Source organism: Eptesicus fuscus, chromosome 5 (assembly GCF_027574615.1).
Source record: "Eptesicus fuscus isolate TK198812 chromosome 5, DD_ASM_mEF_20220401, whole genome shotgun sequence".
NCBI classification, from domain to species: domain Eukaryota; kingdom Metazoa; phylum Chordata; class Mammalia; order Chiroptera; family Vespertilionidae; genus Eptesicus; species Eptesicus fuscus.
Genome location: NC_072477.1, coordinates 35,539,555 through 35,559,762, shown reverse-complemented (window position 1 = coordinate 35,559,762; position 20,208 = coordinate 35,539,555). Strand labels below are relative to the sequence as shown.

General features: G+C 34.5%; 1 protein-coding gene across 3 annotated transcripts; it reads left to right on the top strand.

The window, feature by feature from the left end:
* Window positions 1-4: 4 nt before the first annotated feature.
* Window positions 5-17,538, top strand: AP5M1 (adaptor related protein complex 5 subunit mu 1). Of its 3 annotated transcripts, XM_008139007.3 has the most exons (8): window positions 34-488; window positions 4,657-5,302; window positions 9,577-9,804; window positions 11,137-11,276; window positions 12,183-12,268; window positions 12,362-12,480; window positions 15,619-15,715; window positions 17,420-17,538. In XM_008139007.3, the coding sequence occupies exons 1-8, from the start codon at window positions 415-417 to the stop codon at window positions 17,500-17,502; spliced, it is 1,473 nt and encodes a 490-aa protein (XP_008137229.1). In that variant the 5' UTR covers window positions 34-414; the 3' UTR covers window positions 17,503-17,538. The 3 variants fall into 3 exon arrangements, with proteins under 3 accessions (XP_027997475.1, XP_054572010.1, XP_008137229.1); XM_028141674.2 differs by lacking the exon at window positions 15,619-15,715 and having other exon boundaries at window positions 5-488; XM_054716035.1 differs by lacking the exons at window positions 15,619-15,715; window positions 17,420-17,538 and having other exon boundaries at window positions 5-488; window positions 12,367-12,474.
* Window positions 17,539-20,208: the final 2,670 nt, after the last annotated feature.

Sequence of the window (20,208 nt, the reverse complement as noted above, 5' to 3'; positions counted from 1 at the left end):
GTGGAGCTGCGCGCGCCGGCTCGGCAGTCGGGAGGGGCGCGCAGCCGGCGAACCGCGGAAAGGCTCGTCGCTGGGCGAGTGAGGAATCTTGATCCTTGCGGGCCACCATCCCGGAAGTGGGATTTAGAGGAAGCAAGTACTAGGGTTGCTGGGGAATCTTAAATTCTGGAGATTCTAGGTGCGGGTTCGCAGAACTCTGCTGTGGCCTGTGTTGGCCAGGACGGACTCAGAGGCTTTTAGTCACTTCATCTGGAGGCGTCAGCTTCTCTGCTGAGCCGCACCTGTTCGTGGTGGGGCAGAAGGCAGCTCGGATGAATGAAACTCGGGCTTCTGTTAAGAACCCATCTGAGAAAGCCGGTCTGCGCTCTTCTCCGTGGCGGCCTTAGGGGTGCACTGATGCACTAGCGGCTTATCATGGCTCAGCGAGCAGTGTGGCTCATAAGCCACGAACCCGGAACTCCCCTTTGTGGCACGGTCAGATTCTCCAGGTAAATGCTAGTCTGAATCCTCCGGGATGATCAGTCGGAGGAATGGATCATGGAGCGCAGCTTTGTGATGCAGGGTATCGCTGATCCGAAACCTAGTGCGAGTTACTTCACCTCTATTTCACCTGTTAAATGAATATTTTAATAATACTAACTCATAGGGTTGTGAATGAGTTGATGCCTGGCACATATTAAGTATTGTGTGTTTTCTAACAGTGTTATTTAGTAGTACTACGTCTAAAATTACTGCACCTGCTTAGTATTGAGATGGAGATGAAAGGAAGGAAACACGTGTTTACAATTTTTTCTTGCACTACTAAAAATCAGTCAATGACATTTTAACTCATCCTTCTGGAAAATCCTTGCTGAGCAGTATCAGACTGTTAATTTTCATCTTATCATGTTTTCATTCCTAGAAAATTTCAGATAGTTGAACTCTCCTAATTGTTGAAGAAAATTGAAAAAGTACCAAATTACATTGTATTCACTTTTTCTTAGATGGTGTAAGCTGATCTGGTTTTATTTCTAGAATTTGCCACATGTATCAAAATAACTGTGAGGAGTACTATATAATAACTTCAGAAAATGTGGGTGGCAATTGAATAATCTGTTTCACCTTTTATTCTCAGTGGCTATTGACAGTTTATGTATTGCCAACAAATTCATTCTTCTCTGAGGAAAGCTCTGTAGTGAAGTAGTAGATCTAAACTGAGATTGAAGCAAATAAAGATGAGAGTGATTTTAAATGAAAAGTGGTTGGCAATGTGGACATGAAAGATTCCCGCTTTGCAACCTAAACAATTTTTGTTACTAAGGGCATCAAGTTGGAATTTACCATTTTCCCCCAGAATAGACTTATATTTGTTGTTGTACCTTAAGGGTGGTAATAATATTGTCTAGTATAGTTTATTAGTCTCATAGTTCTATCCAAAGTACTCCTCGTTTTATTTATATATTCTCTTGGGTATCTTTATTTCTGCCATTCTCCTTGCCTCATAGGTAACATATCTTTGTTGCTATCTTTGTATTTGTGTGTTTGTGTATTCATTTTTCAAATTGCATCATTGTTCCTTCGATTTCATTCCCTTTCCTTTCATTTGTCAGATTTCTCAGCATTATTTTAAAGAAACTTCCATGTTATTTTGAGCAGCACTGTTCAATAGAATTTTCCGCAGTGATGGACATGGGAAATGTTCTGAATTGTGCTAATATTATAGCCACTAACCACATGCAGCTTTTGAAATGTGGTTATTGCAACTGAGGAACTCAATATTGTTTAACTTAATGTTTAATCACATATGGCTAATGGCTACTATATTGGACAGTGCAGGTCTAAGTCATTACTTCTGCTTGCTCTGTAGTAATCTATGGTTTACACCTTCGATATTTACCTATCCTCTTCTGGAGTGATGTATCCCAGGTTGCCTCCAACTCTGCCATCAGAACAGTGCTGTAGTAGATAGCCTCAAAAGGTGTATGGGGCATATCTATGCTGATTTTGACTAAATATTGCCAAATGATTGACTCTTCATAATACTTTCTCCCAGTATTTCTATTTCTATCACTCACTAGCAGTGAGTGAGGGTTCTTGTATCGCCTTTCTTTCCTAATCAGTTTTTGCCACAATAGTATTTTATTTTCATTTGATTTTCTCTGTGTAGCAATGATTGTTAACCCTTTGGATTTCCTCTTCTGTGCTTGCCTATAGATACCCTTTGTTCACTTTTTTTCTTTGAGACTTGCTGGTTTTTTTCTGTTAGTGTGCAGGAGTTAATTGTGTATTCTTGAAATACTAGTCTTATGTTATTTTTTTAGCTATTACAGATATTTTCTCTTCATTTATTGCCAATTAATGTTGCCCTTGATTAAACAGAAATCACTTAGTTTATTGCAAGCAAAGTAGTTAGTACTTCGAGGGATATCTTCTTACATTATCTTCTCTTAACTTTATCATTTTATTTGTTACATTTACATCTTTAATCTATCCATAGTCCATCTTTGGATATGGTGTTAATATAGGAATCCCATTTTGTTTTTCTCTATACAGTGGGCCAGTTTTCCAACATCGTCTTCCAAACAATACATATTTTCTCCATTGATTTGTGGAGCTATTGATAGTTTATCATGTTTCCCATATAACCATTGGTCTGTCTCAGTTCTGTTAGTTGTCTGTTATTGTACCAATACCATACTGTATTTGTAACTGTGGCTTTGTATCTTATCTCAATATCTCATAGAGGTAAGATTTTTACCTGCTTACAAAAATAACCTCCTTGAAGAAGTCATGCTTGTTTTCAGAATTTTTTCCCACTGAGCTCAGAATATTTCAGAAGAAAAATTCAGATATGTTTGGTTGAGCGCTTCAACATCTTTATAGAGGCAGCAGGTTTGGTTCAAATAATTCGTCACTTATTCTTTATTGTTGAATGAATTAGTTAAGTTTTATTATTTCAGTTTTCTGACTTGTTGGGACTAGTGGTAGGGCTAAACAGATATGCTCTAGCATATTACCCACATATATGCCAAACAATAATGGCCATAATTTAATATTTAAAAAGAGAAATGATCTTTCCTGTGTCTAACTACTTTTTCCCCACAAAAGAAACTTGATTTAGATTCTATTTTAGAGGTTTGCTGCCCGGATAGATAATAGTAATAGTATCAGGTTAAGTCTGGCTGAGGTTGTTATTGTACCTCATAGTTGTAGGGCCATTTTAGAAAAGGCATAGAATAAATCCAAAATGGCAAGTTGAATCATCCAACAAAAATATTTATTGAGCATACATTGAAGCATTGTAAAAGGTCCCAGATTAACTTCTTAGTTTACATTCAGTCATTAGATTCTTGCATTTAAGAACTTTGATTATCCCTTAAGTAACTAGATTGTAATACACTGTTCTAATAATTTAATTAACTATTAAATTACGTTTCGTAGTAGAGTTTAGTCCAAAGTTCTCAACTATTCTTATCCAGAGACTCAGAGAAAGAAATGGCATCCACCTACAACTACATTACTGGAGTGCTAACTAAATCTTTCCCTTTCTCAACCAAGAAAATGCATCAGAATGTAAATGAATAAGGATCACCAACACACTGATAAATTTGAATACATTGTTTTTCTTTTTAAACAATATTAGTAAACATCAATGTTTTATTAGTAGAATTAGTGAAAAAAAATTATTTTGGCCAATGTGTGTTCTTGATCCTTAATGAGAATTACTGGTATGTTCTTTAGCCACCTCTTTATTTTTTTATTTTATTTTTTTTTTCACCTCTTTATTTTACTAATAAGAAAAAAGACTTGGGGAAGTTAGGTAATTTACACAGAAGTTAATAGCTAAGAGATTGATTTTGTTTGGATTGTGGAGAGGTAAGGAATAGGGAAAGCACATATTTTTTGAACTAAGAAAATATGATCTAACATTTCTATAAATGAACAAAAGCACCTTCTTTTCTGATTCCCCCCAAAAAGGGATGGATTAGTAACTTACCATTCAGCCTAGAGCATGCAAATCATAAAGGATTATTCAGATTTTTTTTTATTACCTTATACTATCTTCGAGGGCCAGAGAGGTAAACCATTATTACTAAAATGTTCATATATTTTTGTAGGGGTTGGCAAGAAAACTTGGGGTACCTGTTATTCACTATAGGTTAAATAGAATAGAATATTCCTTTTGTAATTGTATCATCTCAACTAGTGAACTAAAAATTGTAGAGGGTTAAATCAAACCACTTCCTTTGATCCTACTCTACTAAGATGGGATCAGAAAGTAAAGTGCTTATAGATGCCTAAAATGTGTCCAGTTACACATTCCTTGCCTACTAAGTGGGAATCTCAATGGCCAAGGGACTAGGATTTCAAATTAGAACCATATTCTCTACCTATTTAAAAAAATTAACTATTAAATTATGTTTAGTAGTAGATAATGATACTTTATCATTTGAGATAATATACCAACTATGCAACAGTTAGTTACTATAGTCATAACTTAACAAGCAATATAACATTTTTTGGGTTATGGTTTTCGTGGGTGTGTATGTATTTGTTACTGTGTATTTTGTTATTACTATTTACCTTCAGTTTTTAGTTTGTTTTTTGTTTTTGGATTCTTCCATTTTTATTTTACTTGGAAGAATAATTTTTAATGTTTTTGTTTCCATACTGCAGACGGTATCCAACTGTTGAAAAACGAGCCAAAGTCTTCAATGGAACAAGTTATGTGCCTATTCCTGAAGATGGTCCCTTTCTTAAATCATTACTCTTCGAGCTTAGATTATTGGATGAAGATAAGGACTTCATGGAGAGTCGTGATAGCTGTTCTCGCATCAATAAAACGTCTGTGTATGGACTTAAAGTAGGAGGTGAAGAACTCTGGCCAGTTGTTGCTTTTCTGAAGAATGGCATAGTATATGCTTGTGTTCCACTAGTTGAACAAACTTTATCCCCTCGTCCAGCACTAATTAGCATTAGTGCAATTTCACAAGGCTTTGAACTTCTTTTTGGGATACAGGATTTTCTTTACTCAAGTCAAAAAATGGATACTGAGCTAAATACAAAACTGAGCCAATTGCCTGACTTGCTTCTACAGGCTTGCCCCTTTGGAACTTTATTAGATGCCAACTTACAGAATTCATTGGATAGTATCAATTTTGCTTCTGTGACTCATCCACAAAAGCAGCCAGCCTGGAAAGCTGGGACATACAAAGGAAAACCACAAGTTTCTATTTCTATCACTGAAAAAGTAAAATCTATGCAATATGATAAACAGGATATAGCAGATACATGGCAAGTAGTTGGAACTGTCACTTGCAAGGTGAGATTTTTCTCTGGTACTTGTTTTATCATACCATTTAACACCTATAGAGAAAAGTAAAATTTACTAATTTTAGTTTACATTGTTATATGACACTAGAGGCCCGATGCACGGAATTCGTGCAAGGGGCTCAGCCTTCGCAGCTGCCATCTCAGTCCTCGAATCCCCAGCTTCGTCTAGAACCGCGGTTGGCAAACTGCAGCTTGCGAGCCACATGCGGCTCTTTGGCCCCTGTGTGGCTCTTCCACAAAATATCACGGCCTGGGCAAGTCTGTTTTGAAGAAGTGGTTAGAAGAAGTTTAAGTTTAAAAAATTTGGCTCTCAAAAGAAATTTCAATCGTTGTACTGTTGATATTTGGCTCTGTTGACTAATGAGTTTGCCGACCACTGGTCTAGAAGGACATCCGAAAGGACTTCAGGAAGGTCATTAGGCTGTCTGGTCTAATTAGCATATTACACTTTTATTATTATAGATTATTATAGATTGTTGATTTTTATCATAAACAGCAGTCACTAGATGTTAAATTCATATCAAATTTGGTAAAATTATCTTTTTGCATTCCTTACTTAGTTATATCTTGCTACAGTAATGAATTGCCCCATTGTCCCAACAAAGAACACTTATTATCATTTCTGTGGGTCAGGATTTCAGGAGCAACTTAGTTGAAACTTCTGGTGTGAAGTCTCTCATGAGATTACAGTCTAGATTTCAGCTGGAGCAATAATCACCTGAAGGTTTGATTGGGGCTAGAAGATCTCACTCACATGACTGGTTTATGGTGGGAGGTCTTAGTTCCTTTCCATGTGAACTTTTCAACATGCTGCTTAAGAATGTCCTCACAACTTGGTGACTAGTTTTCTGTAGATCAAATGGTTAGACAAGAGAGACATGGGGCACAAGTAGAGCTATATTTTTTATTACCAAAACTGAGAGGTTAGATAGCTTCACTCCCACCATTTTCTGTTGTTTAGAAACAGGTCACTAAGTCTGGTCCGCATTCAAGGGGACTGGAATTAGGCTTCACCTTTTAAAAAGAGTTAAATCATTTGTGAAAATATTTTAAAACCACCATATCTGTTTTCCATTTTCTCTAGAGGGGGTGAAACTGACAAACCTCAGATTTAATATCTAAAGCCATTTTGAAAGGCTCTTGATTTATTTAAACAAGTCAATGAGTTAATATGGGTTCCTCTGGTTAGAAAGTAGGAAAAGTCAACAGAAATAATAATAGATAGCAGTGATCAGTACCATCTTGAATAATGATCTAAATAAAAACCTCCAAGTACAATTTTTACAAGTGGATATTAGTATTCTCAGGTACCTTTGTTTTTCTATCTTCCTTTATTCTCTGTACTTATGAGTATAAACTTTTTTATATATCAAACTTAATATTGAGTGGTTATGTACAAATCCTATAAATAAAAGTAGATTTCAAGAACAGAGAGGTAGAACCGTCCTGAGACAAATTGGGTCTTCCTTTTCCCTTTTAACCTTAAAGTGACTTACGAATGTATGTGTTTAAACTCACTTCCATCATGATCAAAAATATACATAGCAGTTATTAAGTTTATTAGAAGTATAAATAGCTCCAAAGTTGAGGTGTTCGTGGGTTATGTTATTTGTAAGTCTTAACACAGTTGAAGTCTTTTTTCTTATATTTCTGTGACAATAAGTAGGGAATATCCTATATAATAAAGAGCTAATATGCTAATTAGACCAAACAACAGAATAACCCTCCAGATGACCTTCTGGATGACCTTCCGGATGACCTTCCAGATGAATAGGCAGGGCTACGAGGGCAGAGTCCCTTGCATGAATTTCGTACATTGGGCCTCTAGTGTTACATATAATTTACTAATAATACTATGGTGTTTAAATGTCTCAACTCATTAATAAGCTGACCCTAGTTTATTGTGTATTGGAATTTTGGGTTGATTGCTATTTTTTTTGTCTGATACAAATTATGGAAAACTTTCTTCTTCAAAAAACTTTCTTCTAAAAGTAAAACGAGTATGGCTGTACTTTAATCCACATATTAAATGTTTCTTTAAACTTGTATGTAAATAGTATATCTGTTAGCCAAACATTTTTTAAGTACTTCAGAAGCTTAGTATACAAAGAAGTTTTATTTTGAAGCCTGTTGTAAATGGAAGTAATTATCTTCATTTTATCTTAACCCTAGTAGATAACCAAAAACCAGTGGACTAAAGTTCTAGTCCCCACTTTACTGCTAATTTTCCATGTCTTTGGAGAAATCTTATTTCTTAAATTTTTTGCTTATTTTTAAAATCAATTTCCTAGGACCCTTCTGTTTTTATAATTTCTAGTTAAAAGTCCACATTTACATATACCAGATTGGTTTAAAGGGTAGTACGTAGATTTCTTCTAAAATGAATGTCCTCATTCTATAGTAAATGGTGATCTGTTATTTTAAATGCTTAGGAAGTGGATAATTTGTTGGTGGTTTCCATAATGGCTGCATTTTCCTGATCCCTGTAAGAATATTAGAAGCTAATTAAATAAATATAAATTGATTGTTTTAAAATTATAATAGTATTTGCTATTAATATTTGCATATTTTGTTATCTTTATAAATATCTGTCATAAAACAAAACCTTTTTTCTTGCTAATTCACATATGGAGATAAAATGACAGATGGTGTAGAAGTTAAAACACTAAAATATTTTAAGTGTTATGGTAAGAGTGTATGGCATTTTTATTTTCAAATGTGATTGATATTATTGTAACTGACACTGAAAGACCGTTATAAGACACTAGTTATACATGGTACTGTTTATATGCCTGCCTACTCTCTAAGTATTTACATTTTATAGCACATATTGTCAGGGCCAGCCTGACAGGTTGAACCGGGCTGAGGTAGGGAGGTGGGAATTGAGAAAAGAAAGAAAGACAGGACAGCAGGATCCGGAGGAGTCTGCAGGTAGTCATCCACCGGCTGCACCTCTGCAAGCCGTCGAGCTACTGCAGCTAGCTTTATTGACTACGCAATGCCTTTTATACACAAATACTGAATAAGACGTCAACAAAGAGGAATGTACTCTCTGTTCTTCTTAATCTCTAAGAGAAGTCAGGAGACCAAGTTCTCGGTAAATATTTACAGACTTTTGATAAGCTATAAATGGTCTCTTATTCTACTCATCTGCTGACAATAGGAATGTGCCATCAAAACAAGTTAGATTGAAACAAGTCAGGGGACACTGTGTGGGCTTACACCTGGTCTCCAACAACATATATTCTTGAATTTATATATATGTCAATCAATAGATAAAATGAAAAAGGTGAAATATTTCAGATGAAATGGAAAACAAAAGTAGGCTCCATAATTAGAAAACTATATCCATTCAGCAAATATTTTTTGAGTGTCTCTTGTGCATAGCAATGTGCTAGACACTAAGGATGTGAAGAAAAACAGGTCTGTGAAGCTGTCGAATCTAGCTTCCATGACCTTCCTAGAATACTGACTTCCCTTTCCCCTCTACCTTCCAAGTCTCTCATTACCTCTCATTGGCAAACTAACCCAGATCACATAGGAAAAAAGATCTTGGGCTTCTCTACATCGCAGAGGTAGGCTGTGGAGCTGACAATACAGAACGTAAGGCCTCACACAAAGCATCACATGAACTGAGGTTACAAAGAGAAAAGAAGATTGTAGCTGGATGGAATAGCACATAACAAGCATGGAGGTATAGAATATTATGATTTATTCAAGAAAATTCAAGAATTCATTATGTCTACAGCATTAGTTGCAGGGTAGAAAGTGATGGAAGATGTAGGTGGGAGCCAAACAATGAAAGGCTTTCAAAGTAATACAAAACTGAGAGGAAACTACTGAAAGGTTTTGAGCATGGATACAGTATAATTAAAATTATGTTTCATTAAGGTAATGACACTAATGGAGGGTGGATTGATTAGAGGAAAACAAATCTAAATACATTTAGAAGACTATGATCAAAATTGTAAGGTCCTGTACCAAAGTGTTTGCAACAAGAATGGAGAGAAGTCATTGGGTTTAATATAGCTTTTTAAGGGTTGAAAATATAAGCAAAGGATTCCAGGAAGGCTCTCCTAGTCTCTGGCTTGGGTGTCTGAGAGCATGATAGAACTATTAACGAGAACAGACAGCAAAGAGAACAATGTCTTAAGAGAAAAGTGAGTTAAGTTGTGGAAAATGACTCAGATAAATTCAGGAAAGCCTTGCCCAGAAGATGTTTGCTTCTAAGATCTTGGTAATAATTTTCCTTTTGTATTACAGTGTGATTTAGAAGGAATCATGCCAAATGTTACCATCAGTTTGAGTCTCCCTACCAATGGATCTCCACTTCAGGATATCCTAGTTCATCCTTGTGTGACTTCTCTTGACTCTGCCATTCTGACTTCCAGTAGCATTGATACAATGGATGATTCTGCATTCAGTGGACCTTACAAATTTCCATTCACTCCACCTTTAGAGTCATTCAACTTATGCTACTACACTTCCCAGGTAAACAACCTTGAAAAAGTTGAGACTTTGCAGATCATTCATACATTTGGTCCAAAGGAGAACTTTTCATGAGTAATTTACCAGATGAATGAAAATGAAGATTCAATTCTTTGGATTCAATTCTTTGAATAAGATGCCTCTTATCTCTGGTGTCCGTAACAGCACTTAATGTTTTCAAAGTCATGGAATTTTTTTTAATGTTCCCAAATAAGGAGTTTATAGTCATAGGGAAGATCTTGGTATAATTATGGTTTGAACCATGAACTTGTAAAAATGCCTTTAATCTTAGGCAGCTGTGGTTATTAAATATATAATATCATTAATAGCTGTTTATTGCTTATTGAAAAACTGCTGTGTCAGATATTGTCCTAGGCACTTTACATGTATTTTCTCTAATACTTTCAAAACCCTTGTATTTTTATCCCCACTTTACAGATGAGGAGAGTCTCAGAGAAGTTCAATGGCTTGTACAAGGACATATAACTGATAAGTAGCAGAGCCTAGATTTGAACCCAAATTTTCCAAATTCCAAAACCTACTTTACCATTTGTCTCTTATAATTGTGAATCAGTGGTTCAGAAAAACCTACTCAAGCTAGCTTAAGTAAAGTGAATTTACTTTGAGAAGACAAAAGGCAATCTCATTGTCACTCAAGGATAGGAAGTAGACCCAGGCTTTACTGAAACTGGAATCAGAAATTAAAATTAAAATCACTCTATACTTAAGGTCTACACTGTCGGTCTCATCTCTGCTTCTCAGTCTCTTCTTCCACCTAGCTTTCTCAGCTTGCATATGTCCTCCAGTACTAGGACGTGTACTGTAAAAGTAGGTCCTTCCTGTTTCTTATTTCAGATGTACTAGAAATATTGATGGGCTCACCCCAGCTTACAGATTGTCTCCCTTTCAATCAATTATTGATAACCAATTTAGTAAGCTACTGCTGAGCTGGGTGTGGGGTGGAGTGTCACAATATACAGATGGGGCAACAGGAACTGTGGGCAGAGTGTCAGTGCATGTCCTAAATGGCAGGTCATAGAAGGAGGGGAACCTGGATGAGCAAGAGTAGGAAAAAGAATGTAAAAATGAATTGCACACCTTCATCAGGCACCTTTCTCATCTCTGAAAACAGAAAGAGAGGAAGAATCTTTGCCTTTACAATGAATGTAGCTCCATCATCTATTAAACAAACAACTTGGAGTAACCCATTAGTCATTAACAATGTATCTTTAAATAATGAGTATATTACTGCAAGACTTTTTTCTCAATTGCCGTTGATATTTTAGACCCATTAACCTGACAATTACATAAAAGTTTGTATATGTTTATTTCCAGGTTCCTGTCCCACCAATTTTGGGCTTTTATCAAATAAAAGAGGAAGAAGTACAACTAAAAATAACAGTTAATTTAAAACTTCATGAAAGTGTGAAAAATAATTTTGAATTCTGTGAAGCTCATATACCATTTTATAATAGGTAGGAATAAAATAACATGATGCCATGATTTCTGCCTTCCTTAGTACATTGCCACTGCCCTACAGTGAACTGTCTTTGTTTTTAACCTTACTTTTAAGATTTTTTTAAATGCTATTCAAACAAATGCTGATTCTGAACCAAAACATAGTGATAGAAATAATCTCTACCTTTAAATGTGTCTTTATTTTTCTGGTTAAACATGCTAATAAATATAAACGTAAGCCAGCATAGCTTTCTCAGAGATTGTTTCACTCCTGGCTTTATTTCTAGCAATTTCTCTCTACATAAGTCAAGCCTTGCTATCAACTATCTGGTGAATTAAATCAATCATATCATAAGATTACAGTTGACTCTTGTACAATTGAGGGTTGGGCCACCAACCCTGCACAATGGAAAACCCATGTATAACTTTCGGCTCCTCAAAAACTTATCTACACTTGACCCTCCACACCTGCGGATTCCCAACTATAGATTGAAAAGGTTGACCTGTGGACAACACAGGTTTGAACTATTGTAGGGACCTATGTTAATCAAGGGTCAACTGTACTTCCTCATCAATTCTACTTTTAAACTTGTTCTACAGCATAGTTCTTTGCAAAGTGTATAGTAAAATTATAGTTTTAATATGTCAATCTATGTGACTATTAATATATTCTATATTATTTTACATTTATTTTTAGAATTAATGAAATATATGTCATCACCATAATGTTTATTGTGCTTCTGGCATTTTTTGAGATACAATATTATTTGTTCTACTCTATTCTGCCAATTTGAATATAGAAATGCTTTTATGCTACCCTGGTATTAAGTAACAGTAGCAAGATTTGACTTAGATTTCTTAAAATTGTTATATCTATGATCTTTTTTTCTTTTTCTTTTTTTGTATTGTGTCCTTTTTTAAAGAGGTCCAATCACACATGTGGAATACAAAGTTAGTTTTGGCCAGCTCGAAGTATTTCGAGAGAAAAGCTTATTGATCTGGATTATTGGTGAGCCAGGTTTTGTTTATTGATTATTTTTCATTCATTTGCTTTAGAATTTACTTAATTTAGGATATTTGATTGGTATGTTTTTGTTTTTAGGACAGAAGTTCCCAAAATCAATGGAAATTAGTCTTTCTGGAACTGTAACTTTTGGAGCCAAGAGCCATGACAAGCAGCCATTTGACCACATTTGCATTGGGAGTACAGCATATTTAAAGGTAAATATATTTGTGTGGCTCACTCCCTTAGAAACCTTTCCTTTGCTTCTAAATTACATATACCTAATTGATTTTTAATGTTTTCTAGCCATTTTTTTAAACTCTGGGTTGTTGTTGTTGTTGTTGTTTTTGTCTGTGCTGTGTTTTTTTTTATTTTTGTGAGATTATTTTTGTTTAGTGTTAGTAACTTTCTATTTCAGTTAATACTGTAAAACTTTTAAGGTGATGCAAGTAAGTATGACCTAAACACCTCACCTTAATCTATTTCTGCCCAGCTATCCTTATCACATGTGAAATTTGTATACCAAAATGTAAAATGTAGTCCTTTTCCCCTAGAGTTACTTTTAACAATCCATGTCAACAATTGATCAGTGCTAACAGCTTTTGGTATTTCAAGGACAAAGTGAGCACTTCTGATCAATGTGGTCAAGGAAAGCATTGCAGTAGAAATGGAATTTAAGCAAAACTCTGAGGCCCAGATAAGCATGAATGTGAAGCCATGAAGACTAACATTTGTATGAATTAAAGGGATAACATAGAAGATTGAAGAATAACAAAGCATGCTTAGGAACCAGGGCCAGGAACAATAGTAGCACATAAGGCTGGATACATGATTTAGGTGTGGATTGTAGAGGGTTTCAATCTAATTTTTATTCCTTTATTAGAAAATGTCATAATTGTTTTGAGTAGGGAAGTGGTCTTTCAGAAAGGGATACTTTATGAAGATTAAGCTAGAATGTATGTGAAGATGGTGAGAGGAAAAAAATAACTATTTTTTAACAAAGAAACTATTTTTTAGCTCTATTAGTATTCCAGATGAAAGGTATAAGTTAATGATGCTGAGCTCCTGTAGTATCACAGAAAGAGAAAGGATGAGATATAGGACAGTGATGGCGAACCTATGACATGCGTGTCAGCACTGACACGCGTAGCCATTTCTGATGACACGCGGCTGCTGAGGCGGCCGCATGCCGAGGATGAAACATTTGCGAAATAATGTTTTTTCCTCAAAGTGACACACTACCCGAGTTATGCTCAGTTTTTTGGCCAAGTTTGACACACCAAGCTCAAAAGGTTGCCCATCACTGATATAGGAAGAGATTGCTGCAGGAGTTGTAATAAACATAAAGCCTTGGTCACTAATTAAATATAGAGACAATAAGTACTTTTAAGTCAAAGATGGTATTATTAAAAATGCATGTAATTTAAACAAGACTTGAGGCTCCAAGAGAGTGGAGACCATGTGAGTCTCATTCATTCATTGTTTTACTACCAACATCTAGTCCAATACTTGCCACAATAAATATTTGATGAACGGATCAATATAGTACTTAGAAGAAAATACTGATGTGGAGAAAGCTGAGAGGAAGCAGGCTTCATATCATGAATGTTGCTGGTGATAGCAATGTATCCCAGTGTAAGTGTTCAGAAAGTATCTAAAAACTTGGAGCAGGATTCTCAAGAGAGAACTCAACTATATATAGGATTTAAGAGTTATCCATAGAGAAGAAATAGTCAAGTCAGTTATGACAAGGTTGATTTCCAAAAAGCTAGATATTATAAAAATAAGATTAAGATTAAAAAAAAAAGGTAAGAGAAAATAAGGAGAAAGATTCGGAAGAACCAATGAAGAAAATTGAAGAAGTGATCAAAAAGGTAACAGGAAAACCTAAACAGAATAGTTATCAAAGAAGAGAGATTGAAATCCATACATAAAAGCATTAGTACTTCTGAAGTCACAAGTATACTTGTGACATTCATTTCTTCTGTCTTAATTTCAACTATGTCCACAAGCTTTGTTTCAAGGATTATTATAAAAGTTCCTGCTTCCAGATATTTTTCAGAAAAAATGTGGGATTTTAGTTACTACATTGTATGTCTTTCAGAGGTAGGGATTATGACTTTTCTATTCATTTCCATCACCTAACCAGATGTAGTTTAATCGAAAGCATGTACTATATATTTGTGTTCACTAAATAGACTTATTTTTATAATATCTAGCTTTTTGGAAATCAACCTTGTCATAACTTTCAGCATCCAGAATTATGCTAAACAAGCAATTAAAAGCCCTTTATTATTGAGATAATATGAGTTGCAACAGGAAAGACATTGCAAAGATCTGGAAATTACATTCCATGCAAGTGATCAGTTAGTTTTGTAATCAAAATCAGAAAGTTAGGAAGTGGGAGAAATTTGCAAGGGAGGGAGATAGAAGAAAAAAAGTATAGAAAAGTTATCAGGGTATTGCAAAATCAGGAACTTTTAGCAGCAAAGATGAAGAGAACCAAGGCTACTGGAGCTCTGTAAGATACAGAACCTTCGTAGTTAATGTGAATATCATTGTGACTTGGGCACCCAGGGCTATGCTTTCAGGGAAGGTACTAATGGCCCTTGCTATTAGAATCCCACGTAATAATTGACATTTATACTGATGACACGATATTATCAATTAAATCCGAGACCTGTGGATTACATTTTAGAACGGTTTTATAGGTGAGAGAAGGGGTGATTTCTAAGCTTAGTTATATAAAAGTTAAATATCATTTTTCTGGAAAATTAAGTAGAGCATCTCATTTCTTCTGAACACCAGAATAAACTGGTGTTTATATTTTTGTGGTTTGGTAGAAGATATATATGTTTCTGCCTGTAGAAGAATTATGATCTAAATATATCACAACCACATATCCTTAGAGGTAGAAGAGAATATCCAGACCACAGACACCATTGGGGAAGGAACATCAGCTTTGTAATCAGTCAGGTCTGAGTTCAAGTGCCAGCTCTGCTACTTACATCTGGGATTCTAATTGCTTTCATCTCTGAACTTCAGTTCTCTCATTTGTACAATAAGGATACCTTGCAGTTTGGGTCAGAGTTCATATTAGTGAAGTGCCTGGTATATGTGAAGGATTTCATGATGCCAGCCTTACAAGGAAATGACCCTAATGCAAAGGGGAAATGGTGTGTGTATATGTATACATGTGCACACACACACACACAATATTCAGCTTCAATATTTGTGATTTAAAACTTGTGAACTTTGTGAAATAAATTCCCAAAATTGCATCAAGGAAAAAAATGTGACCTTTTATTTTTACCAAAGAATCACCTCAATTTGGTCCATTTTTCTTCTTTTTCTAGCTTCATTTTAGGATCTTAGATTACACACTTACTGGGTGTTATGCGGATCAGCATTCAGTTCAAGTTTTTGCATCAGGAAAACCAAAAATAAGCACACGTAAGTTGTATAGATTCATACTAACTTGAGGGAATTAAAATGATGTTATACAGTTATTACCTAAGGTAAAATTAAAATGTAACTGGAAGAGATCAGGGAATAATCCCAATTTATAAAATTCTGGCCTGATCCTATTCTTTGAAAGAGTTTGTATACTTCATACTGTCCTCTGCCTTCTTCTGTTTATGAAATTATCTGGATGGGTAAGAATTGGTGTAGAGATGGACTTTAAAATTGGATTTATTTTGCTCTGTTTATAATATACACTTTTATTCAGGGATTATTCACAGGGGCTTTGGTGTTGGATAGACAAGGGTTTAAGTCTAGCTCAGATAGTTTGTTATCTGTAATTTTAGGCCAGTTAGTTAACTTCTCAAAGTTTTAGTTTCTGCATCTGTAAAATGGAAATAATAGTATTATTTACCCCAGGATTCTAAGCAATTACTTGTTAAGGACAATAATAAGTTCTATGTAATTTAATTAGACTGTCATATTCTTTACGTACTTAAGGTTTTTCCTATTTTCTCCTGTACCATTTTTTTGGGATGTTTTTTAAAGAGATGATATATGTGGAATGGTCTTCATAATGCTTTTTTTGGTGTGTGTGTGTAAAGGCATTATATAGTTATGTCAGTTTGGACAAACCAGTGGTTTTGTCTAAATTCAAACAGACCATTATTTTAGAATGTATCTATGGAATACTGAATGCAAAATGTTAATTTAAATAATAATGGCTAACATGTATTGCTTACTGTATGCCAGGAACAGTTCTAAGTATTTTATGTATTAACTCATTGATTTTTATATAATCCTGTTATGTGTTATTTCCATTTTACATATGAGGATGCTGATGGAACAGAGATTAGACTCACATAACTAGTAAATGGCAGATCTAGGAATCAAACCCACGTAGTCTAGCTCTGAAGCCTGGCCGCTTCACCAATATGCTATGTTGCCTCTCAGTGTCACTAAGTTCCCAAACTGGGGGAAAAATAAATAAATAAAAGATAGGGTAATATATCCTAACTATATCCTTTTCACTGTGAAGAAGGGCATGAAGAAGAAAGGTAGAAAAGGCAGAATTAGATATTTAGTGATGTGTGTGATAAGAATTTACAGGTGTCTAGCTCCAAATGAGCATTATCTTAATTTTACATATAAAAAAACATTACTTCAAAGAGAGCTACAAAGATTTGTCCAAAGCTACAAAGCTATTAAAGCAAAAAGCTTAGATTTGATCAGAACTATAAGAAACCACTGAAGCAATCTTTTAAAAACATTGTTAGAAAGTTCTATCTCTGAAATTTTGAATGGGTAGAGAATAATTGCAACATCAAAATCAGGACCTTGGTAAAGAGGTTACAAAAGGGAAACCAATAAAAATTTTTTTACTGTTTTTGTACTTGAAGTAATGATCCATAGAAACAAAATTTAGGGAAAATGGAGGCGGGGGGGTGGCTGATTTAGCATAAATTTGACATAAATAAACTTAAACATGGATTATTTAAATGTTTTAGTGAAACCAAATTTTTGAAGTGGTTAAAGTTATAATAATGCCTTGAAAAAGTCAAATTAAAATGAATATTTCAAAGTATTGCCTTCCTTGAAATAATTGTATTCCACAACTTTAAAATATCTGTCTCTTACTGAATTTTTGTTAATATAATTTATTAACATTTATCATTTATTTCTTTTATTTTTCAGACCGGAAACTAATTTCTTCTGACTATTACATCTGGAATTCTAAAGCTCCTGCTCCAGTAACATATGGATCATTATTACTGTAATTATTTCATGTTTAAACAAGGCTTATACAATAGTAACGTAGCCTAAATTAAATTATAGTCTTATTTTTAATGTGTATGCATATAACCTATGAATGAGAAAACATTAAATGATTTAATTATAAAAATGCTCTTGTTTGATGTTTTTAGTCTGACATAGTTTGTCAAAAAAGTACTTTCAAGACTAATGTCTCCAATTTTGTTACCCTTTGATTTTTCTCAACTATGATTCAGAGCATAAACCAGTAGTGATTCTAGTCCTGAGTTACCCTGCCACATGTTCCTTCCTGTGCCTATGGCAGACATGGCTAATCAATCACAGCTCTTTTTCTCCACTGAGCTTCGTGGATACAGGCTCAGGTTCCTCTTCAGTTCAGACCTGCAGGCAGCCACTCTTGATGGATTGGTGCTCCAAACCTGAGTACCAAGCCTCTAGTACATCGTGTTGTTACAGAATGCCAGAGATCACATTAGAAACAACTGTAAATCTCTTGAGAAAAGAACAAACAAAACAGTCAATGAAAACAAAGCAAAATTCTTTAAATAGTAAACTGTTCTTAATCAGAACTATCCAATTGACTTATAAAGAATCTGCATAATTCTAGTTAAGGTGTTTATTGCTGTTCTAAAGTTACTTTTCAGGTAAGCTTATTATCTGCCACAATAACAATTTGCTTTAGGTTGTCAACAAGAGGGGTGGTATATCTTCAGAAGATGAGCATAGTGTTTTGTGATCATTTAATGTATGCAGCCAAATTTTTAAAGATAAATTTAGGTATTATATTGCTTTTTTCATGTTTTATTATTATTAAGTTCATTAATGAATAAATTCAGGTAAAAATTCATATAGCGTATTTTCTTTAAATTTGTTATTATCACTCTCTTATTAGCATTATCTTAGTTTCCTCAGGAATCATCTAGTCATACTCCTTAATCTTTACCTGTCTTGACAGTTATATGTCTCATTCTGTTTTCAAAGCAGTTCATTGTCAAGTTGGACTTTAAGTGACCATTCAAGAAAAGATAAAATCTCAAGATCCTCAAATCTTAATCCATGTCAAGTTTTTTTTCATGGAACAGAATTAGAAGTGTTATGAAAAAATATACATTACAGATTAGTATACAATTAAATTATATCTTAGTTTCTATTTTTTAATGAGTCTCTTAAGGAAAAGCTTAGAAAAAGCTGTTAACTCCTTGAAAGGGAATTATGATAGTTTGAAGGGATATTGCATATAAATTTAGGATTTGAAATGTGATTTTTTAATTAAGGTCAGTCCTACTCATTATAAACTCATATTTTCTGCAAGGCATTCTCGTGGCATAATGTTCTCTGTTCAAAATTATCCTTAGTAACACAGGAAATGGAATAACTCCCTGATCAGGACTTTAACTTATTAGTCTAGCTTAATCATTGTAGTAAAAACCTTCCTTTAAAAAAATGACTCCCCTGTAGTCATTTGATCCCTCTTTAACTCGAGAAAAGCTTATCATTTAACTTAGGTTAATATTAAGGGAGCCATTTGGACATCTTGATTGTATAAATGTTTAGCAAAGTACACTAAGATAGACAAGAGGCATTTATCTAGTGAGTAGGCAGAGATTCAGTATAATAATCCCCGAGGGAAAACTCTTTATAAGCAATCAGAAAAACCAGTGAATCTTTGATTTGACATTTCTAGAAACCTGAGGAAAATCTAGGGAGGACTGGAAAAGTGTGGGGCCATGGGCAACCTAAGGCCATCTGTTGCCATTCCATTCTACATAATGCTACAAAACTAAAACCAAGTCCTGTTTTCTTCCCGTTGAGATCAGCTGGACACATTGTGATGCTTTTGATTTTGTCTAGAAACCTGTCACTTCGGGATAATTTCTGAAGACAAAGTCTGCTTCCCGTTTGGTAGGTGACCTGTTTAATGTTTTCCCTGTGTCTGGGAACTCCTTAGTGTAATTAGCGACCTTTGAACTCCACAACTAATCCTGAGCTATTTTGTATTCCTTACTCATCTTTAAGGCTGGACCTTTCTTTTCTTCAGACTCCGCTGCCACAATTAAAGAAGAAACAGCTGCATTTCAAAGGGATTCCGATCCAGAAGCTTAATCGTGATTGACATGTTCTTATTCTAAGCTATAAGACACTCTTAAGAGTCCTTTCTTGGGTTAAAACTTCAATCATTTTCTAAAAAATTATCTCACTATGGATTTTATTCATTTTCTTTGATAACTATTCTTTGCATTTTTTAACTTGAAAGATGCTTTGTGTTTGCAGTGAATATGAGCACCTATTTCCAAAGATTTGGATGGTATCAGACCTACTCTAGATGCAAAATTGCTAAATTCCTTTTTAGTGCAAATTATGATTACAAAATCTGTTATCATATAGGTAATTATTCTTCAATAGACCCAAACGGTACAAAAAGTGTTAAATTTCTGAAAATGTGCTCCAGAAAAGCTGGTTCATGATTTTGGTGAAACCCTTCTTTTCTAAACAATATTTTTTAAACTTTTTAAAGCCAGCAGTACCCTTACAGAGGTGGGCATTTTTTTTTTAACTTTCTTACCGTAAAATAATTGATTTAAATGTCAGGTTTGAAGTAAATAGCCTTGTCAGGAGTTCTTAAGAGAATTATTTCTTTAAAAATGTTTTCTTGATTAAACATTAGTCTGTCTTATAAAATTTAAGTGTTTTACACCAACTAAATATTTGAG

Bases quoted from the DNA above. Each gene is read 5' to 3' on its own strand.
- AP5M1 (XM_008139007.3), top strand. From the start codon at position 415: ATGGCTCAGCGAGCAGTGTGGCTCATAAGCCACGAACCCGGAACTCCC. The intron at 5,303-9,576 runs GTGAGATTTTTC...TTTGTATTACAG, and splicing joins TTGGAACTGTCACTTGCAAG to TGTGATTTAGAAGGAATCAT. The intron at 12,269-12,361 runs GTGAGCCAGGTT...TTTTGTTTTTAG, and splicing joins CTTATTGATCTGGATTATTG to GACAGAAGTTCCCAAAATCA.